This window comes from Homarus americanus, unplaced genomic scaffold (genome assembly GCF_018991925.1).
Source record: "Homarus americanus isolate GMGI-L3 unplaced genomic scaffold, GMGI_Hamer_2.0 scaffold4896, whole genome shotgun sequence".
Classification (NCBI taxonomy): Eukaryota; Metazoa; Arthropoda; class Malacostraca; order Decapoda; family Nephropidae; genus Homarus; species Homarus americanus.
The window spans coordinates 10,409,193-10,433,441 of record NW_024749657.1 but is presented as its reverse complement, the minus strand read 5'-3'; the positions used below and the strand labels follow the sequence as shown (position 1 = coordinate 10,433,441).

Sequence of the window (24,249 nt, the reverse complement as noted above, 5' to 3'; positions counted from 1 at the left end):
TAAGGGAAAGGTTTCCACTTTAATAAACAGGAAGTTACAGATGTCATTGCTCAAAGGTATGATTGACCAATAGAAGGTTTGCCCTCCCAAAGCGTGGGTGGCTCATCCTACGGCACTGAACCGCCATGGTGTGCAAGAAAGAGGGCTTCATATGCATGAGGTATGACGAAGTAAGGGATCTCACAGCAAATTTACTGAAGGAAATCTGCCATGATGTCACGGTGGAACCGACCCTCCTTCCATTGGACGGTGAGAACCTCCGTCACAGGACTTCCAATACATCCAATGAAGCCCATTTGGCTGTCAGTGCTCGAGGATTCTCGATGCAGGGACAGTATGCTTTCTTTAACCTAAGGATTTTTCATGGCCGCCTCTCACCGTAACTTGTCTCTTGAGGTTGCACACAAGAGGAACGAGAATAACAAGATTAGGGCATATGCACAGAGAATTCAGAATGTGGATCACGGCAGCTTCATTCCTTTGGTGTTCACAACCTCTGGCGGGATGGGACCAAGTGCAAGACGCTTCTACACAAGACTAGCGTAGGTGTTATCTGAGCAAACAACAGCCCAGAAGCCACGTTGCAGCGTGGTTAAAATGTCGACTGCCCTTCCCTTTGCTTAAGTCTGGAATCCTTTGCCTTAGGGGAAAGAGATCTTTGGCCCCAACCAACAACAGTTGCAGATATTGACTATGAGGTAAGTCACTTAACACAGCTGGGGTAGCTAGTATTGTTTTAGGACATTTAATTTTTAGGCAATAAAGTGGCGGCGAAGGTGTGGCTATTGGGGAAGGCTGGAGGTCATGAAAAAAATCATCATCATCATCATCATCATCATCATCATCAGCAGCAGCAGCACAGCGAAAATGTGGAAGGAAATATGCCACGACGTCACAACGGAACCGACCCTCCTTCTATTGGATGGTGAGAATCTCCATCACATAACACCCTGGTTGAGATGTCGCCTGTCCTTCTCTCTACTTAGGTCTGCATTACTTTGCCTCAGGGGAACAAGATAATTGGCCTAAAGCCAACAACAGTTGCAAACACTGACTATGAGGCAACACTCACTGAATACCACATAGACCTGCGGCTTAACTAACTCAGCTAGGGTAGCCATTTTTTTAGGACATCCCAACCAGGCTGCAACTTAGCTTCTGGGCTGCTCCTGCTTCTGGTCAGATAACACCTCGGCCAGTGTTTCGTGGAGTGAAACTGTCTTTATCCACATTCTGAATTCTCTCTATTTACGCCCTGTTCTTGTCTTTCTCATTCCTCCTCTCACGCCCATACTCCCATGCCCACACACCCACGCCCACACTCACACGCCTACACTCTTGATGCTCACACTCCCGCCCCACTCCCGCCCATTCTCCGCCCACACTCCCACGCCCACGTTCCCACCCACACTTCCGCCCACCTCCCACCACATTTCTACGCCCACACTCCCGCCCACACTCTCACGCCCTCCTCTAAGCCCACTCCCACCCACACTCCCACGCCACAGTCCCATACATGCTCCCGCCCACACACTTCCATGCCACCTCCCCGCCCCACACTCCCCGCCCACAGCCACACCCACACTCCCATACTTCCACACCCACAAGCCACCTCCCGCCCACACTCCCACCTCCCATCCCCACACTCCCACTTCCCACCTACGCCACACTCCCACGCCTACCTAAGCTCATACTCCCACGCCCCACCTCCCGCCCTCCCCTCCCATCCCCTCCCACGCCCTACTCCCACCCACACTCCCGCCCACCTCCCTACGCCCACACTCCCTCCACTCTCCTGCCCCTCCCCACACTCCCACTTCCCACTCCCACATTCCCTTCCCACCCCCCCTCCCACGTTCCCACCCCACACTCCCACGCTCCCCACCCCCCCCCCTCTAGCTCACACTCCCACGCCTCCTCCCACCCTCCCACGTCCACTTTGAAGCTCACACTCCCACGTCCACAGTTTGGCTCGCTCCCCCACCTCCCACGCTCTCACTGCTACCCACACTTCCCTCCCACACTCTCACGTCCACACTCTGGAGCTCACACTCCGCCCCACCTCCTACGCCTGCACTCCCACTAACACGTCCACCTCCCGCCTAATACCAAGCAGACACTCCCTACGCCCACACTCCGACGCCCACACTCTCACGCCCTCACTCTAAAGCCAACACTCCCACACACTCCCCGCCCACCTCCCAAACACATGCTCCCACGCCCACTTCCCGCCACTCCCACGCCCACCTCACGCCCACTCCCACGCCCACCTCCCGCCCTTCCCACACCCACAAGCCACACTCCCCGCCAACTCCCATGCCCACTCCCACCCACACTTCCACCTGCCTCCCACGTCCACCTCCCGCCCTACTCCACGCCCACTCCCACCCCCTACGCCCACCTCCACTCACACTCTCCTGCCCCACCTCCCCACACTCCCATGCCCTCCTACGTTCCTCTCACCAACACTTCCACACGCCCCACTCCCAAGCCAACACACCACGCCCACACTCCCACGCCCACGCTCCTCCGCCTGCAATCCACCACGCTCCTCCACCTGCAATCCCACCCCACGCTCCCACGTCAACACTCTCACACTCTAAGCCCCACCTCCCCAAGCCCACACTCACCACCTCCCCATACCCATCCTCCCGCCCTCCATACCCACACTGACACGCCCACTGCCCACCCACCTCCCACCCCACTCAGCTCACTCTCCCACCCCCCCTCCCATGCCCACACTCCCACTCACACATTCCCGCCCCACTCCCACGCCCACACTGCCACACCCACACTCCATACCCATGCTCCTACGCCTACCTCCCATACCCAGCACGCCCACACCCACCCACGCCTACACTCAAGCTCATATCACGCCCACACTCCCACTCGCCCACGTTTACAACCCCGCCCACACTTCACAGCCCCACACGCCCTCCCATACCCACACTGACACGCCCACACTGCCACACCCACGCCTACACTCTGAAGCTCATACTCCCATTCCCACACTCCACACCCACACTCCCACACTTCCACGTCCACACTCCCACGCCCACACACCCACACCCACACTCCCACACCCACACTCTCACACTTCCACGCCCACACTCCCACACCCACATCCTTGACCACCGAAGGGTCAAGACGTACCTGGCGCTCCTCTCGGAGCAGCCAGGTCAACTGTTAAGTTGGCCCATACCAACCCCCTCCCCTGAACCCTCCTCCCCACCGGAATATCAACAAGTTCTCGCCAGAAGTTCCAATTTCATTTAGGAAAGGAACGGAACCAGTGTTAAACAGAGGTGAACAGTGGTGAACAATGCTTAAGTCAGTGAGAACAACTCAACAGTAACAGTCGTACCCAAGTTAACCATCACACAGTGAGGTCCCAGGTACCCAGTGATAACGGCCCGTGAGACCCAACAACAACCAGCGATGTGTTAATCCGTCTACGATAGGAAGGCCTAAAACCAAACCTCACTCATATAACACCATCTGTGAGGGAATTACTACACCACATGTCCCTCATAACACCATATGTGAGGGAATTACTACACCACGTCAAGTCCCTCATCACACCATCTGTGAGGAAATTACTACACCACGTGATGCCCCTCATAACACCATCTGTGAGGGAGTTACTACACCACGTGAGGTCCCTCATAACACCATCTGTGAGGTAATTACTACACCACGTGAGGTCTCTCATCACACCATCTGTGAGGTAATTACTACACCACGTGAGGTCCCTCATAACACCATCTGTGAGGGAATTACTACACCACGTGAGGCCCCTCGTAACACCATCTGCGAGGGAATTACTACACCTCGCCAGGTCCCTCCTAACACCATCTGAGGGAACTACTACACCACGTGAGTTCCTCTTAACACCATCTGGGAGGGAGTTACTACACTACGAGTTTGCTGTTCAACACCTACATTAATCTCTATGTTCACTGTATGTTCCTTTACCTTTCTCTAATGAAGGCTTTTGTTAAACCACCAATGTATGTAATAAGTCATTTATGTCCAATGTATATTTTCAGCCTTCGGGCTGCAGAATTTTTTCAATAAACGTTAATTATTATTATTATTATTATACCCACACTCCTACACTCCCACACCCACGCCTACACTCTGAAGCTCATACTCCAACGCCCACACTCCCATGCCCACACTGACACGCCCACACTGCCACACCCACACTCCTACGCCCACAATCCCACGCCTACCCACCCACGTCCACACTCCCACGCCCACACTTCCACGCCAACACTCCCACACTCCCACGCAGACTCTCCAATGCCCACACTCACATGCCCACATTATCACGCCCACACTCCCACACTCACATTCTCACGCCCACACTCCCACGCCCACAATTCTATGCCCACACTCCCACGCCCACTCGCCCAAGTCCAAACTTCCGCAGGCGCACACGTGTGTTGAAGGGTGCTGGCGGGACTATCCCACAGAGGCACCGCCGCTGCTAATTTGTATGTAAACAAAAACTTGGTGTGTAAACACTAACATAGGGGAGCTGTGTGTGTGTGTGTGTGTGTGTGGGTGTGGGTGTGTGTGTGTGTGGGTGGCATGGATGGGAAGAGAGATAAACGACAACGGATGTGTCGGATCAGATAATCAAATATCCGCTTTACTCTAAATAACAGGTGGTACAGGAGGGACTCAGGCAGGGAGGAGGAGTAGGTCTTGTCCCACACTACCACCCACCAACCTGCCCGGCTATCCACCCTCCTCTCCCTCGGCCCATTTGGAAAGCTTCTCTCTCTTCCCCTGATCTTACAAATAGTTTTGATATTGAAACAGTTTATTTAGCCAGAAAAACACAGATACAGAGTGGATAATAACAACAATATTAACATGGCTGAGCCAGTTGAGAACCCGAGCTCTCTTTTAGGCACCTGATATATACTATACATTTATCTCAAGGAAGTATTATGTAACATTTAGTGACATCTGGAATAGTACAATAGTACACGTATCATGGTGGTATTAAATACATATGAGAATGTTACCACCACTATCACTTCGTTATTATTTAATTTTTTTTTTTTACGTTTATATTATTAGTAGCTATATACATATTTTACAGTGGAATTGATATACATAAATATGATAAGGGAGGGAAGCAGTACAACATGTGTTGTATTAAGGTGGAACAAGAGGACAGAGCTATCAGTATCATGTCTTGTCGGCAAATATAATTATTACAATGGTAATTTCTACCTATGTCCATGACAATTTATGATAGAATGGTTTTGGTGGTACAATAAAAGTTGGAATATAAAGTAGGTATTACAAAAATATTAATACTTAGACAATAGGGGTTTTTTTTTAAGAGATGATTTAAAGGAAAGGAGCGTTATAATGTAATCGTAATTTCTAACTTCAGTAACACCTTCATCACCTGATACAATACAATCGTTCTTGTGTTAATTGTTAGTATATCTTTGCTCATCAGTATAATGTATGGTAGGCCTAGAGAGGTGTGTGGGGGTGAGGAAGAGTAACACAATAGTAGGCCTAAAAGGGTTTACAGTGTTGGCTACTCCTTATCGTTGACGTGGATAAATACATCGATATTATATTCCCATATCAGCATCCTTAAATATATTCTAATAAAATCTCCGCTCAGCTGTATACTCACAGAAGAGATAAATGGATAAATGAAGAGGATGATTTACTGTGCTAGTGGTAACGAGAAATTTATAACACGGGTAAATGTCCTCAGAGGTGGAAACAGCCTTTCAGAAGCCCAACTTGTGTGGCCTGCCAGATGACGCATACAATCTACTCTGCTGATTACCGTGAGTGAAGGAGAGAGAGAGAGAGAGAGAGAGAGAGTAACATCGTCACTCGGTTTCAAAAGTTGTAAATGATAATATATCGAATGAAAAGAGTAACGCATTTATGACTACATACTTGACAAACACAATATTTCACTACGGCTGAGACTAGTGGGCCTTTGCTACAGTTTAACAGTTGAGTACGATGACCTAACCCTTGCATACGATGAGCTGACCCTTTGAGTACAATTCCTGAAGCCCTTGAGTACGATGACTTCGCCTCTTGAATACGATAATCTGACCCCGAGTACGATGATTTAAACTCTTGAGTACGATGACTTGAAACTTGAGTGCGCTGATCTAATGCTAATCCCTTGAGTGCGATGACTTAATCCCCTCAAGGGGTTAAGTCATCGTGTTTAAGGGATTATATATATATATATATATATATATATATATATATATATATATATATATATATATATATATATATATATATATATATATATATATATATGTATGTGTGTGTGTGTGTGTATAAAGCATAATAAAGTATAAAGAGATGTCCTATAGCCAAAACTCACACACCCTAAAACGACTCTTTGTGCTCCTGTGTACTGTACAACACAGTCACTGGGAGCTCCAGGACTGGAAGCTGGGCATCGGAAAGCGAGCTCTGTGTCCGTCCGTGTTAGGACAAAAAGTAGCGTGGCCATGAGTCTCCTAATGTGGAGGCCACGTGCCAAGCGGAAGTGCCTGACCACCCGTGGCACATCCGGTCACTAGTGCGGGAAATTGGAGACGTTGGCGACACTTGGCGTCAGCTGTGACCATTTTGGCGCGAGAATGTGTTCTGCTGTTTATAACAACACATCATTGATGTCCTGCTTCGTGTACTGTGTACCTCCTCTGTTCCTTACATACAAACACAAGTTGTCCGTGTTTAATCTTCAGTATCAAGAACAAAGTAATTCATTGTAGATAAATTAAATAACAAAATATAATTATAATTAGCCAATCAAAGAGCCAAGTTTAGAACCCTGAGAATGATCATCTCTGAGAATTGCGAGGCAGTAAATCTTCAGTTAATCCGAGTTAAATCCTTACAAGGATTCCTGGCATCTACTGTATAGGTTCCGATCCCTCGTTCAGAGCAGTGTTAATTTCCGGGTAGAGGACGTGTGGTGTTTGGTTCTCGAGACAAAGGCGTCTTGCCCGTCACAACGAGGTAAATAAAACCCAAGATGAAAGTTTTCGCCGTATTGATAAGAGAAATGAGGATCCGTGTTAACGATCTTCTTTCTAGATGTATAACTCTACTTGTGTTTAGAATGAAGAGCTATAGATGATAGAGGTGATAACGTTGTTGTCCCCTTTATCTATTATTGACAACTGTCGGTGGCAACTGAACCTGTGTTGTTTTGATATTAGTTTCTGTCTTTATTGTCGATATAAACTCCTAGTTGACATTCACACATTAATGAATTTCTCCAAATACTGTTTCACTTCTTTTCAAAGCAATAGTTGAAGGCGTTTTAAAGTAACTAAACTGGAATGAAATGACAATTAATAGTAACATGTACTTAATACGTCTATAATTACTGACATCATATTATTTTCATTAAAACCAACAGCAACAAATAATTAATCAAAAGCTGAAAGAATCAAGTATTGGAAATGAAATCGATCTATAAGTACACTAAATACGTTCATTTATTCCCAACTGAAGAAAGAAGAAGAGAGAAACTAGTGGACAATGCATTCTTAATGGAAATCGATTGATGTTAATGTTATAATGTATTACAGAACTCCAACAAGTAATGTCTTTCAGTTCGTATCTTAGGTTAGCCAATACTCTAGTCATCAACAATGAAAAATTAAGAGAGAGATATTACTGGGGAAAAAAAAGATCCACTAAAGTTAAAAGAAACATCAACATGGACGGGGGAGTATCTCTGAAACCTGAATTCTGTATTAAACAAAATGACTCTTTAAGTTGCTACGATTGTTGACTTCATAATGTTAAAAATAATGCAAATTACTACAAAATATTACAGAAACCATCTATACTATTGATATAAACACGGAAAAAATTAATGCTAGTTGGGAGAAGAGCAATCAAGCGAGATCTTAAAGTAAGAGACACTAACTTCAAGAACAAAGGAACTGTCAAAGAAAACATTCGTCTGTAAGAACACATAAACAGTGGATCAGGACGACCCTTGACTGGATCTAACACCAAGAATTCAATGGAAAAAACGTCTGCAGGTGTTCACTGAGGAGATAAGACTCAAGACAGAGGATATACAGAAGAAGAATATTAGAGGCTTCACCCAGCACCTAATTTATACAGGCTGATGATGATGGTACAGCAACCCCTCAAAACTCGGCAGAGAAGCGTATACCAGAAACCCTTCACAAGATATCATCATAAGATCTGATTTTACAGAAGAAAGCCGTCAGGAAAATACACGATAGGAATTTATGACATGAATTCGTCAATAGAAAGCACTGCAGGAGTTTATCGTAGGAACACATCTGAGGAAAATCATTGCTGGAGTCACTCGTTCTAATTCATCAAATGAATTTATATCTGAAACCAATCATATAAATTAATCAAAGGAACTCATCCCAAACACGAATTGCAGAAATTCGTCAAAGAAACTAGTCTGTCTTGGGAACAAGCGCTAATCAAAGGAACTCATTGTAGGAACTCGTCTTAGGGACTCGTCTCAACAGATCGTCTTGAGGATTCATCGGTAGGAACTCGAGAGAAGGTTGATCTAGAAAGTTCTTCTTAAAGCAGCTTGACACTGTGTTCCCAGTGCCAGGGTCAACTAGTGTCACTGGAGTTGTTGTGAGTCTCGGTCAGAATTCAGAGATCAGAGATCAGGTCATGTGAGGTCCCACTGTGAGTCAGGTCATGTGGGGTCAGAGGTCGGTGAGAAGGAGGGGACAATTATTAGGGGTCACACAGGAAGTTCTTTGTTGACAAATGAAAGGCGGGGCTTGTAGGGCATCTCTGGCCCAAGTGATGAAGTCCTGAGAGTGACCTTTTTATACTGCTCTGGGTGATGACAAAGGTTCTAACAAAGCTACAGTGAAAAGCAAGATACTGTATACTAATGAATAATCTTTGGAGAATTTTCCACAAAGAGGTTACAACTTTCCTGAGGGAACAATTGTGCTGTCGTTGGCCGGCTCGTCCGCCCAGTGTAAGCCACCTTGACTTTATCATCTCAGGTTATGTCGAAAATTAATTTGTTGTTCCACTTGTGTCAGCAATCTTGGGAACCGGAAGGAGACAATACGTGAAGGTGTTAGTAAATAACACAACGAAACGGTACAACATGTGATGACTGCAGAGCCATAAAAGCTCATTTTGAAATTACATAGCTTGAAAAACAAAAAATATTTAACATATCTTGATATTCAAAGTACAGGGTGTTTATAAAAGGTCTGAACGATTAATTCTGTAATATTTTCCATACTAATTAAGATATAAAGCTCAAATTATGTGTAAGCAATAAATCATCAATTAAAATTTTTCATTCATGTTTAATACACTTCAACATGTGGGCCCATCGTGACCAATCCAGCGATACCAGTAAAATTAGTTGTCAATCAATTAGTCAGTAATGAAACAAATGGATTAATGATAAAGTTTGATAGTTTCTGCACCGTTTACACATGATCTTCGCTTCATATTTTAAATAGTATGAAAATATTAGAGTCAATCATTCAGGCCATTTATGAGCACCCTGTGGTTTTGCTTGTTTTTCATGGGGAAGATCATTTAATACCCGGTTTATATGTATGTAAGGTAATCCACAAAAACTGTTTCCGGTTATATATATATAGATTTTTATATTAAATAGATACAATGGAGCGGTATTTTACATCTTCGCAGCTAAGATTTTAACATCCACTTTTCTCTTCAGTGCACCTCAACATGTGCGCCTTTCGTGGCCCGTAACACAGCTAAACTAGTCCGAGTGATGGCCACACTTCTGATGCAATTGATTTTCCTTTTATTAAATGTTTCAATGTCAATAACAGAAGTTTGAAGACAATCTTTGACATAGCCCGAGTAGAAGACGTCTTAGACTGGTTAGGTTAGGTTAGGTCAGGTCAGGTCAGGTCAGGTCAGGTCAAGGTATCACTTGATAATCTTCAAGTAAAATAACTTTCAGTGGCCATTAACTGAAAGTAGACATTCCTGGAATATGTGATATTTTCAGAGTAGACAGAAGGGGAAAAAAATAAATAGGAACCTAGACGAAACAGTAGTAGATGAAAGGGATATAAACTTGCCCCATCACGCCCAGTCCGTCTACCTGGGAAGTTGTCGTCAAGGATGTCGCTAACGAACTCCAGTGTGGTGGCTGCCGTTCTTTTACCTACAGGACAACGTCATCTCCTTAAAGATTCTGCTCAATATAGACAAATGGGCCCATGACATTAAGTTTTGGGTGACCACGAATATGTCAACTAAACTCAGGTGGGATTTCAAACACTCATATTTGCATAATCGTTGTATTCATCGGTTGAGTTTAAGAGGAAACATAAAAGCTCATATCGCCATTTGGTTTTAAAGCTTCCACCATCTACACTTTATAAACGTGATGATACGATTGGGACATAATCACAGGAAGAAATATTCATGATTTTTCTGCATATAGTTTACAGTCACACTCCCTCAACTTATCTCTACAACAGTTACAAGGAAACCACGACAAAAAGCAGACAAAACATCCCTCTCCTCCACCCGCTTCACACCAGTCTGTTCTCGGATTTTCAGCATCGCAAAAATTTCATGGGATGAATGATTAAGCCGTACAAGTGGACGTAAAACCGCCATTTCCCTGCACATTCCTGACCTACGAATGTCATTCTCACACCACTAGACGAATAGAATGTCTCCCGGCGTCTTGAGGACCACACAATGAGGGTGGATGTTGAGTTCTGAAGGTGACAAAGTGTGGGGTGTCAGCTTTCACCAGAGTGTAGACCATAGAGGTAGAGACAAGATCAATAAGTGTTCACGAACTCGGTCTTGTAAGAATTTCTGATAACCATTAAAGAAAATTGACTAGTTTCTTATACCCTTCGCCTATCAATCACTCCTCTTCCTCCTCTCCTTTCCCTTTCTCGTTCCATCCCTCCCATTCCTCCCAATCTTCCCCCTTTACCACCATTTCCTTTACTCCCTTCCCTTCTATGTCACCACTTCCCCCTCCACCGGCATGTCATCACTATGCTGAAAAGTTCCTGAGACATTCCAGGCGACGACCACAAACACTAGAAATGATTTGGAATTTATCTAAAGTTGTCAGTTGTAAAGTTATCGACTGAAGTAAAGTTGTCAGATGTAAACATGTAATTGAAGCTGAAGAATCAATTATACCAGAATAGTTGAAGCCTGGAATAATGAGATAAGACATTCTTTAAATAAATGAAACGATAGATAGATAGATAGATAGATAGATAGATGGATTCAAAATATGAACAACTGAATCAATAATTAAAAGATGTACATTCTTATCCAAATCAGCAGCTAGGAACCAACCCATACCTTTGCCGCATAAGTTGTGCTATTTGGCAATAATTTCTTCCTTATCTGACATCTTATTTTATCCCTTGTTTTTATTCTCAATTCCTTTTTAGTATTTATTTATATTTTCTTCTATTCTGTCCCTTTTATTCTTCTTCTTCCTCCTATCGTTTCTGTTCTCTCTTCATTATCTTGTTTGTCCTGTTTCACTCTAATTTTGTACTCCTCCATTCGTTGACTAATTCTTCTTTTTTTTCCATTCCTCATTTCTCTTTTCTGAGTATGTTCTTTCTTCTGTAATTTTCAATTCTTTTTTCTTATTTTTCTATTTTCTCTTCTTCTCCCTTTAACGTATCTCCTCTCTCTTCACTTTACTTGATACTTCCGAGTGTCCCAAAGATGTCCCAGGTATGACAACTACGCCTCGTTCCCCTCTTTCCTCCTCCCCCCCCCCCCCCTCCTATTCCCTTCTCCCTCTCCTCTCTCTCCCTCCCCCTAACTCCACAAGTCACCTTCCACGGACCCCTCTGAATCTTTCTGAGTATTTTAGACCTCTAATTGCCACAGTATCGCGGGGGTCCAGAAGTTCCCCTCTGCCGTGAGAGCATTTCCGGGCTATGAAACCTATTTTGAGTTTGTTTATTTTTATCGTGGCTTCGTTTACGGTCTCTCCTATAACTCAAAGGCAACACCTTCTCGTCTTTTGTGATGTGAAAGTAACATTTTTCTGTCTTTAATATGTATAAAAATAATGTAGCCACGTTTTAATGGTATCTAGAAATAATTTAGTTTTCTTTTAACTCTGAAAGATTACATATTCTTGTCTTTTGAACTACTGTATAAAGAAAAAATCCTCGTCTTTTGTCCCCTGAAGATAGTACATTCTTATCAGTGGTTCAGGTACTCTTTCTCAAATACAAGCAAGTGTTTGAACCAAAGTCTGGTGACACTAAAATTGTCATATTCTTGTCTTTGGACATACAGATTACATATCGTTTTTCTAACTCGAACAGTAACATAGTGTTATTTCTAATGCTATAAAGATAACATATATTCGTCTTTTGTGATCATAAGACAACAAATTTTTGTCCGTCGTGATCCACAGTTAACTACTTCTTGTCTTTTGCGATTTTCCTCTGTTGTAAACCAGAAATAAATTATTTTGTGTTTAGTAATTCTATGAACTTCCTCCATCTCTCACACACAAGGGCTAAGTTTCACCTTACTTAATATATAACAAAGTACATAAGGGCTCATTAAACAGCGATACCAAGGATGTCAAAATTTACACTGAAAGTTTGTGAATACTGAGTACGTTCTTGGAGCAGAAAAAATTTAGTAAAGACCTTGAAGAATTCTGATCCAGATGCAGCTGGGATAAGAGAATGGGACCACTGCCAGACTTGTGAGGGCTAAGAAGACTAACTAATAATAGCGAATGTGGTGGATTCATAGGAGGTTCGGGGAGGTTTAATCGAATTCGCCCTTGTCCATCGAATCTCTCATTTTGAAGAGAAGAGTTCATGTACAAGCAGGTTTTAATCTGTTCGAACCAAGAGCAAGCAGGAATGGTCTGGTTTGGTGTAGTCGTGAGTCGTGATATAACACCAGAACTGCTTTTCATAACTGATATCGTCTTAAATAACCCAACATTTGTGGTGAAAACAAAGGAAATCATAAAGACATACACAAATAAGATTGACTCGGAGTGTATCAGAAATCACCTGCCATTTCAAAATTTCCTTAACAAATCCCCGGGTGCATTCGCTTCGCCTCTTGAACTGCTCTCAAAACTCACTGTATCCCTAGAGTAGAACCCAACATTGCAAAATTCCTGTTACATCCCAGTAAACAGTCCTGTGTTAAGAGACTTGCTGCTCTGATTATTGTACCTCAAAAGACCGTCACAAAAGCCAAAAGTGGACGAAGTTTAGTTAGCCACAACAGCTTTAACTGCAGGGTAAATGAAAATACCAGACTGTGATGATTACTCACTGGAGCTGCTTATATGGCCGAGGCCTCAGTTTCATCAACAGTTCACGTCCAGCATGTATGAGAGAGAGTGAAAAGGTAAGGCAAGCTGGGTAGTGATGAAAGGTCAGAACCACTTCATTACACTTACTGTAATTGTCCTTCAAACTCACTATTCTAATCTTACTAGACTTACTAGGTTCACTCAGCTCATAATCCTGAAAGCGGCATCCTCAGAGGTGAAACTTCAGTTTTGAAACAAATAATAATAGTCACCTGGAGCCAGATCTGGTTGTAGTGAGGGTGGAGGCATTTACTGAAACCACAGTCTGAATGACAGGAAATATTGTGGACCGTCACATTTTCGTGGAGGAAGAACACTCTTCTAGTCAATATTCATCGTCGTTCCTCCCAGATGATGTTGTGTAGTTTATAAACGTGGTCAGCATAATAAGCACTGGTGATTCGACAGGTGTTTAATCAGAAGAATCCTTTTGGCACCCCACGATATTGATGCCATGACGTTGCCGATGATGTTTAGGGTAAGGAAATAAGGGTGCTTCCATTACTTGAATTCCACCTTTGACTCGGAATTAGAGTGGTGAATCCAGGAATAATTTTCAGTCAGCAGACGGAGAAAAATTTACTAAATTGGGTTCATATTATTTAAGGAGCTTACAACTTGAGACCAACCTCTGGTGTCGATCCTAAGCACTGAGGTTTCATGTAACCGTATTACAAAAACATTAGACAATAGACATCCTCATATGTTTATGGACGGTGGTCACAAAACTTCCATGACAAGTGCCAGCCTCATCTTAAATATGTTGGTTTGCTATAATCAAGCTTTTGACTCAGACTAAAATTGTCTAGTCGGTGGCATCTGAAACCCGTCCTGAGCCTGAAGGTTCTCTCACACACACTTGAACCACATTTTATGATGGTAGGTGAGGAGGTATCTGTGTTACACTCTACCATCATGCATGGATGATTTTTCGTACTATAGAAACTATTTTTTCAAGAATTTTATGACACTAACAGTCAGATGTTGTACTTTGAACTCTCACTCTGAAGCAATAAATTACATCACATTGGTCTGATTAAACGAAAAAACAAAACAAGAATTTCACTTTATTTAACCAGAGTTAAAATCCTATACCGTATTACTTCACCGCTCCCTATATATATGTAACTCTCACGGCGACTACCCTTTATTTAAGCCTCTTCTAGTACGCAACACATGACCATAGTTCTTACCAATTACACGCCCACACATTCCCAGAGTAGTCATAAAACACACGCCCACTTATCATATCCATAAATACACATACTTCCCACACGACATCACACACACACACACTGCACCATCCTCGACACCGGCTCCTACTGCCACCCGATATCCCTTGTCCGAGAATTGCTGTTCGACACCACAACCGCATTCAGCCCATACAAGCACGAACTGATCGCTATAATAAAAGCCCAGTCCCAACCATTGTAAAAATTATCAATAACTTGTAATCAACCAGTTTATTCACTCCCAGTCAATCTTACTTCTTACACTGTCACTATGTTGAAATGCCCTGTAGTTTGAGCTTCTCCCCCACACCTCCGGAAACTGTCAACGTAGGACGGGAGAACCCCGAATTTAATTTAGCAGCTACTTATGAACAATTTATTGCGACAATCCATAATGCTCAAAATAAACACATCCCTAAAAGAAAATTCAAATCGATACGGAACAAATCAAAATGGATGAATAATAGACTCTTAGATCTTCTAGGGAAAAAGAAAGGAGTATATAGAAAAGTTAAGAAAGGCGAAAATCACTTACTTGGTTACTATCAGAACCTAACAAGACAGGTAAAAACAGAAATTAGGAAAGCAAAGAGAAATTATGAAATCAAGGTAGCAAACGAATCGAAAAATAACCCCAAAGCTTTTTATCAACTGTATAAATCAAAGGTTAGAGATACAATAGGTCCCCTTTAAACTACTACAGGAGAAATGACTGATGATGAGTTAGAAATGTGTAGTACGTTAAATAGTCACTTTCGCTCCGTATTCACAAATGAAAACCTAGCACAGTTTCCAGAAGTTCATACGGTATATAACGACAGTATAGAAAATATGCTGATGAATATCAATATTACTAGTAACGATGTGCTTAAAGAAATTAACAAACTGAAGCCTCATAAATCGCCTGGTCCAGACGAGGTATATGCTAGAATATTAAAAGAATGTAGAGATGAGTTGAGTAATCCATTAGCAGTTTTATTTAATAAGTCATTAGAATCGGGCCTAGTGCCAGAAGCTTGGAAACTTGCAAATGTAGTTCCGATTTTCAAAAAAGGTGATAAATCAATTGCATCAAATTACCGTCCCATTAGTCTCACGTCAATCATAGGCAAGTTGCTAGAGTCAATTATTGCTACGAAAATCAGAAGCCACCTTGAAACATTCAACTTAATTCATTCTTCTCAGCACGGGTTCACCCAGGGACGTTCTTGTCTCACAAATTTGCTTAGCTTTTTCTCAGAAGTATTGAAGCGGTAGATAATGATAAGTCATATGATATAATTTATTTAGATTTCAGTAAAGCATTCGATAGAGTCCCTCATGAGAGATTGATAAGGAAGGTAGAAGCACATGGAATAGGTGGATCATTATTAAAATGGATTAGGTCATGGTTAACTGGTAGGAAACAAAGAGTCAGCATAAATGGATTTAAGTCAGACTGGGGTGCAGTCAAAAGCGGAGTTCCCCAGGGATCTGTATTAGGCCCCCTGCTGTTTGTTATATTCATTAATGATCTTGATTTAGGTATAACTAGTAGGATTAGTAAATTTGCAGATGATACCAAAATGGGGAGAGTGATAAATTCAGACAGTGACTTTGAACACCTTCAAAGAGATCTAGATACCTTACATGAGTGGTCAGTAGACTGGCAAATGAATTTTATTACTGATAAATGCAAGGTACTACAGATAGGGAAGACGAATACAAACGTTAAGTATAAACTAGGTAACACGGAAATAGAAAACTCAGATTGTGAAAAAGATCTAGGTGTATTTGTTAGCAACGACTTGAAACCTAGAAAACAATGTATTAGCGTTCGCAACAAGGCAAACAGGATTCTTGGGTTCATATCTAGGAGTGTGAGTAACAGAACTGCTGACGTTATCTTGAAACTTTACCTAGCATTAGTGAGGCCACACATGGATTATGCGGTTCAATTCTGGTGTCCTTATTATAGAATGGACATAGATTCTTTGGAGAGAGTACAAAGAAGAATGACAAAAATGATCCATAATATTAGAAACCTTCCATATGAAGAAAGACTGAAAAGCTTAGGCTTGCATTCATTAGAGAGGCGTAGAGTTAGGGGAGATATGATAGAGGTGTTCAAGTGGGTAAGTGGGATTAACAAGGGTAAAATCGAAGATGTTCTGAAGCTCAGTAATAACGAAATAACTAGAACAAATGGCTTTAAATTAGATAAATTCCGATTCAGAAAGGATATAGGCAAGCACTGGTTTGGTAATAGAGTTGTGGATATGTGGAATAGGCTACCGAGTGCTATAGTAGGATCGGGGACGCTAGGGAGCTTCAAGACAAAGTTGGATAGGCACATGGAAGTGCTGGGATGGGTGTGAAAGGGATCTGCCCTGTATGGGCCAGTCGGCCTCCTGCAGTATCCCACTTTCTTATGTTCTTATCATATTTGTATCACTTATGTTACTTGTATATCTATCGATCTATCTAATATACTATAGGACTAGGCGTGTGTCTGTCTGTCTGTCTGTCTGTCTGTCTATTTGTGTGTGTCTGTCTGTTCTGGGCAGCTGAAAAGGCACAATCGTTTTTCATCAAACTTGGTGGACAAATTATATAATTACATAATTCCCAAATTATGTAACTGTATATTTTCAGCCTTCCAGCTGCATGCTCTTTCAATGAACCGTTAATTATTATTATTATTATTATTATTACACTCGCCACCCCCAACACGGGATGAGAAGCCAAGAAACACTCCAAACTACACCAGGAGAGAAATGAGGACTCCCTACTCCACTCAGGTGAGGAACTATGAATTCGTAACTACATCATATGAGAAACAAGAACCATCTCCAACACCCTGTGTGAGCTGGAGGACCTACTCGGACCACGTGGTACATCTGCAGCTGTAGTGAGGTAGCGGCTTAGCAGTCAGGTACAACGGGCATCAAGGCAGTGGGAAGGACTTTGTTAGCGCCGACATCAGGTCGCAAAAATGTCTACAGACCAGCTCCTACAGTACCAGTTTTAAAGTTGTTCCTTTACCTTTCTCTAATGAAGGCTTTTGTTAAACCACCAATGTATGTAATAAGTCATTCATGTCCAATGTATATTTTCAGCCTTCGGGCTGCTAAACTTTTTCAATAAACCGCTGATTATTTTTAATATTTTTTATTATTACACACACACACTTCCTAACTTCCGCACGACACATGGTACTAACACACACATACACACACACACACACACCCGTAACTTCCGCCCGACGCATGGTATCAAACGCATTCCTATGAGGGGTGGCGGGGATAAAACACAGAGGGAAAGGAAGTAATTTCTATAAAAAGAACAAGAGACATTATGTATCTTCTGTGGACGTGTAGCTGAAAGCCAAGTTTTTTGTATTAAGTTTTTATTGGGTAGTAAGGTGTTATTTTGATGGTGTGTTGTGGGTGTGTTGTGGGTGTGTGTTGTGGGTGTGTGTTGTGTATTGTGGGTGTGTGTTGTGTATTGTGGGTGTGTGTTGTAGGCGTGTGTTTGTATTGTGGGTGTGTTTACAGTATGGTGTGTGTTGGGATTATGCTGGATGATGTCATAATGATGTGTGTGCGTGTGTGTGTTGCAACCTCTTAAGGTCACTGCATGGAATGTCAGGACCCTTCTGGATACTGGCACAAATGAGCGTCCTAAAAGAAGAACTGCCCTTGTGGCATAAGAACTGGCAATGTGTATCGTCGACATAGCAGCCAGTAGTAAAGTACATAGTCTAGGAGATGTAAACAGAGAAACTAGATATAAGATTCAACAACGTTGGTATAGAGAAATCCGACTGTGAGAAAGACTAGGAGTAATGATAAGTAGGAATCTTAATCCAAGACAACTATGTGCATTTGCTCGAAACAAGGCTAACAAAGTACTTGGGTTCATACAAGATTAGCGAGGTTATCCTAAAACTATATCTTGCGCTTGTGAGACCTCAGTTGGATTACGAGGTTCAGTTCTGGTCACCGTACTACAGAATGGATATCGAATCCCTAGCAAGAATTCAGGGGTGAATGATAAGACTAATCTCAGGCATTAGGAACTTTGATGACAGACACAAGTTAAAGTATCTTAATTTTCACTCCCTCGAGAGACGTAGAGTAAGGGAGCGATATGATCGAGGTGTATAAATGGAAGTCAGGGCTAAACAAAGGTGATATAACAAAGGTACTCAAACTATCCAACCAGGAGCGAATTCGTAACAATGGTTTTAAATTAGACAAATTAAGAATTAGGCGCGAGATAGGTAAACACTGGTTTGGAAATAGAGTAGTGGATGAGTGGAACAAGTTACCAAACATCATTAACTCGAGTACGCTGGATAGCTTCAAACTTGGGTGGATATATGAGCGATACGATTTGGGTGTAAACGGGATTGCCCAATATGGGCCAATAGGCCCGCTGCAGTTTCATCCATTCTTATGTTCTCATGAGAGAGAGAGAGAGAGAGAGAGAGAGAGAGAGAGAGAGAGACGGTGTAAGAGAAAGTAAAAAGGGGATAGTGTATGAGAAAGATAAAATGAGAGAGAGGGATATAGTGTCAGAAAATCGTTAAAAAAGAGAGAGAGACAGTGTATGAGAGAGAGAGAGAGAGAGATACAGTGAGGAAAAGAACAAAAGAACATAAAAATGGAGAAAACTGCAGCGGGTCTATTGGCCCATACTAGGCAGTCCCAATTACACCCAACCCCTATCGTCATTATATCCACCCAACCTATGTTTGAAGCTATCCAGCGTGTTCGAGTTTATGATGTTTGGTAACTTGTTCCACTCATCCACTACTCTGTTTCCAAACCAGTGTTTACCTATCTCGCGCCTAATTCTTAATTTGTCATATTTAAAACCATTGTTCATGGTTGAATAATTTAAGTACTTTTGTTATATCACCTTTGTTTAACCCTGACTTCTAATTATACACCTTCGTCATATCGCCGTTCACTCTATGTCCCTTGAGGGAGTGCAGATTAAGATGCTTTAACCTGTCTCTATACTCAAGGTTCCTAAAGCCTGGGATTAGTCTTGTCATCCTCCTCTGTACGTTTTCTAGCGATTCTACCTCCCCCTGTATATCCATTCCTTTGTACTGTGACCAGAACTGAACTACATAAGCCAAATGAGGTCTCACAAGCGCAAGGTATAGTTTTAGGACGACCTCGCTAGTCTTGTAACTAACACTCCTTTGTATGAACCCAAGTACTCGATGTGATTTCGAATTGAGTTTGAAATTTTGCTTCCAGCAATTTGCCTTCAATCGATGAGAAGGAAACCAATTTCACAATAATTTCTTTTTTACCTTCGAAACACATTCCCTCTCTCCCTCTCCTTCTTCCCGCCCTCCTTGCTTACTTCCTTCACTCTCTCCCGTACACCTTTTTCCCTCTTAATTTTATTTCCCTTTGTACTCCATTAACCTCTCCTACACACACACACACACACACACACATTCAGGTTTAGCTAAGGCAGTTTGTTTCATTTTTGGTAGAATAGGTTAATTTAGGATAGGTTAAGTTAGGTTTAGTTCGTCAACACACCGGCTGAAAGGGTACAGCGCTCGTCTCCTCTCCAAGTGTTCGTTGGTTTGCATCCATTTTTACCCAGGTGTTAATGGTTACCTTTACCTGAAAGCAGGAAAAGTGAAGTGCCGACCACGTGTACCGAAGGCCTAGCATACGAGGTGTTCTGTTTACTCTACGTTATCCCCTTAGGCTGCCAAGCTAATGGAACAATTTACAGGTTTTGTTGGTGAGTGTTAGGTTTAGTTTGGATAAGTTTGGTTTACTTAAGCGTTGACGAGGTTTAATTGAGGTAGATGAGGTCTAAACTAGGTTAGGTTAGGTTAGGAAAGATTAAGTTTTGTTAGGTTAGGTATAGTTAAGGCTGTAATATGATTGTAAAGTGAAGATATTTGTTAGCGTCGCCGAATAGTTAACATATAATCTTAGGGGAAATCTTCTAAACAACCATTTTAAGTATACAGCTCTTTATTAGTTACCTGAATGGCATGAACACAGTAATAGTTCATTATACTGGCGTTACTAGAGAATGACTCCCGAACACAAACATGAAATAGATACACTTCCCACCATAAGTAACTCTCCCTATGGATCGCTCTGACAATGACTCACGTGTGACCTGTGGGAGGCCTAGCGGCTGGGGAGTCGGTTTGCAGGTGTTGCTGAAGAGAGTTGTCCCGGCGGGTAATGGAATCTGTCTCCTGTGAGAGACTCTGCTAGCTGGAGACTCTGTGCTGGGAAAGGAAGTCCCCCTCCCAATTCCGACTTGTGATGACTGTGACTCCGTCTGCTTCTGAGTTCTGCCTCTCCATGTCTGACTGATGGAAGGAGCTGTAAGCCCCTTATATTGGAGGTGTCAGGCCGACATAATTATCACTAATCTAGGAGTGTGTAGACAGCTATGTTTGAACAGGTGCATGGTACTGGCTGCAGGGTAGTTTCTTGAATTAACTGATGACACATATAGACAGTGATCATTTGTAATATAATGTGCAGCATCTAGAATAACTCCTGAGGCGAAAAGTAGCCTCACATTTTACAAGCAATAACCTAATAGTTACTGATATGTATGTTTTTCTACTGGCTTGGTTTGGTCTGAAAAAACTCACTATAGTTAGGTTAGGTTAGTTTACGTTAGGTTAGGTTAGGCTATGTTAGGTTAGGTTAGGTTAGGTTAGGTTAGATTAAGTTTAGTTAGGTTATGTTAGGTTAGGTTAGATAGGAAAGATTGGCTTTAGTTAGCTTAGGTTAGGTATATTTAGGGTTTGTTCGCTTTACTCCGGTTATGTTAGTTTTAGTAAGGTTAGGTTAGGGTTAGTTAGTGTTGGTTAGCTTAAGTTAGCTTAGGTTAAGTATAATTAGGTTAGGTTAGATTTAGTTAGCTTAGGTTAGGTATAATTAGGTTAGATTAGGTACAGTTAGGGTTGGTTAGTTTTAGTTAGGTTAGGTTCGGGTTAGTTAGAGTTAATCTTGTTTAGAGTGTTGGTTTAGTTACTTGAGGTTTAGAATAAGTCATAGCTTGAGTTTCGTTAGTGTGACAATGGTACTCATAGACCTGGCGATCTTTTACATCCGTTTGGTTATAACATTATTGATTACTAAGACTTTTCCGTGAAGACCAGAAGTAAACAAACACGTGAAGACCTGAAGTAAACAAACATACATGAATACCTTAAGTAAACAAACACGTGAAGACCTGAAGTAAACTAACACGTGAAGACCTGAAGTAAACAAACACGTGAAGACCTGAAGTAAACAAACACGTGAAGACCTGAAGTAAACAAACATACATGAATACCTTAAGTAAACAAACACGTGAAGACCTTAAGTAAAAAAAACATGAAGACCTGAAGTAAACAAACACGTGAAGACCTGAAGTAAACAAACACGTGAAGAGGTCAGATAACTGAAATTTTTGGGGGGTCGTGGGGTTTATTTTCAGTATATTGGTGGAAACTTATATGACTGATCACTAAAATATATTGAGCCGTCGCCTCTGTGGTACTTTATGTCAGAAGAATTGCCTTTTGTCCACGTGATTTCATTATTACCAGCCATTATCGCGCACCTTGTTATCACCTGTTAAGTAAGTTGGTCGGTAAAAACGATCGACTGTCAAATCAGATACATCAGGAAATGAATGAATCGAGATGGGCCAAATAATACATTAGTGAGGAAGTAGCCAATCATTGCTCACATTTATCTCTGACGTCACTGGATGAACGACCAATCACCGAGCGTCCTCACCCTCTCAGCTGAGGTTTGGCCTCTGTCAGGGAGACGTTGTTTACCCCGACACCCCCTCTCACCCCTGGGATTTTCTCTGTCTGTAAGAAAATCCTCCAGTCATTTTCCACTACAGAGTCCATGATGAAATGTCTCAGGTGTGGAGTTTGGGCAGCTCACCGCCATACTCCAGCAGCAGGGACCAAGCTGTCTCATGGTTAGTTAGTGTATCATGTTAATTATTGCACTGATTTTTATTATTGGTTAATGAAAATGACACTGATAGTAAACTCAATATATTCAATGCTGGAATTATAGAAAAAATATATTGCTGTGTCATTTCAGTTGCCAGCGTCATTTAGATTTTTCCAGATATCCTCATATTATCCTATGTAAGACCTTAGGGTTGTTAACCTCTCGGACACATTTCTTTGATATTTGATCCCGGAGAAAGTGTCAGGCTTCACCGAGTAGATCATAGTTACCGTGAGAGGGACTCTTCCTCCCCTGGAAAATGCCACAAGTTTATCTTATTGACAGGGTGTCTGTAATTTATTCACCTGATTTGTAACACAACAAAAATTATACCATAAAAGGGTTTGGTGCAATTAATAAAGCAACTCAGGTAATCTTTTGACCTGTATTTGGCAGGACTGCGACTGGCGTGAATTGTGACAGTGCAGCAATTTTTGAATATTGTCGTTTTCAGCGATATTGTCGTTTTCAGCGATGAATCGACATTCCACCTGTCTGGTAAAGTCAACAGGCACAATTGCGGCGTATGGGGATCAGAAAATCCTCATTTATTTCTTGAACACGAGCGTGACAGTCCCCAAATAAAGGTTTGGTGCGCACTCTCCTACAACCGTGTGATTGGACCATTTTGCTTCCTTGAGAACACTGTTAACTCTGCCACTCACATACCCTGTAGATATGCTTGAATTTTATGCTGTACCTCAGCTGGAAGATATGCAGCCCCAGGTGTTCTTTCAGCAAAATGGAGCACCGCCACACTGGAGCTTACAAGTGTGCGATTTCCTCAATGAAAACTTCCCTACTTGTTGGATCTGGCGTGATGGACCCATTCCGTGGCCACTTCACTCCCCGGACATCACGCCTATGGATTCATAACACCTAGAATGAAATTAGCTGCCGTCTTGATATTTTACGTGCTACCAAAGAGGCGCAGGTGGAGGCTTGCTGAAGTGTAGTTATGTGTGACAAATACAGATCAAAAGATTACTTGGGTTGCTTTATTAATTGCACCAAACCGTTTTATGATATATTTTACAGAAAAATCTTCATGAGCTTCATGATAAGGTGAATAAGTTATAGGCACCCTGTATACTACAACACTAACGTCTTCCTTCTCTCCAGCAGCAATAATAACATGAAGTATATCTCTAATATTTACGCTCTTACTTATCCCTAAAATGCTCAGATTTTCATATACAAAAGTTCCTGGAGTTAATAACAATAATCTCCAGAACGACAATTTTCGCCGTAAATCTCTAGTCTAGTTTGGGCTAAAATATTGCAAAGAATACCTGATTTTTTTTTAATATACTTGAATATTTACAATGTCATCAGTTCCCCTGGTGAGTGTAGGAGTAGTTCCGGCTTCCTGTTCGTGTCTTAAGACTCCGGCATTCATAACATGTCCGACTGTCACAGGTCAGTTCCTGGGTGTCACTTCCTGTCGTGAAGGAGACGAGTGAAGTAATGACAGGCGCCGCTCGAGGTCCTTTAGGGAAGGTTTAGGTTTAGGGGGAAAAGAGTAAAAGTTTGAGAAGAAATATAGGAGAGCAATTGTTATGACAGAGACCTGATCTTTAGAGAGGAACATATTGATACTTATTGT

General features: G+C 42.2%; 1 protein-coding gene across 1 annotated transcript; it reads left to right on the top strand.

Annotated features, from left to right (window-relative positions):
* The first annotated feature begins 4,171 nt into the window (after positions 1-4,171).
* LOC121853514 (putative proline-rich protein 21) lies at positions 4,172-23,519 on the top strand. The gene is made up of 2 exons (XM_042347666.1): positions 4,172-4,499; positions 23,320-23,519. Exons 1-2 carry the CDS (start codon positions 4,172-4,174, stop codon positions 23,517-23,519), a joined length of 528 nt encoding a protein of 175 aa, XP_042203600.1.
* Positions 23,520-24,249: the final 730 nt, after the last annotated feature.

Coding starts and splice junctions, on each gene's coding strand:
- LOC121853514 (XM_042347666.1), top strand. CDS start 4,172: ATGCCCACACTGACACGCCCACACTGCCACACCCACACTCCTACGCCC. Junction 4,500..23,319: donor GGCACCGCCGCTGCTAATTT/GTATGTAAACAA, acceptor CATACCCTGTAG/ATATGCTTGAATTTTATGCT.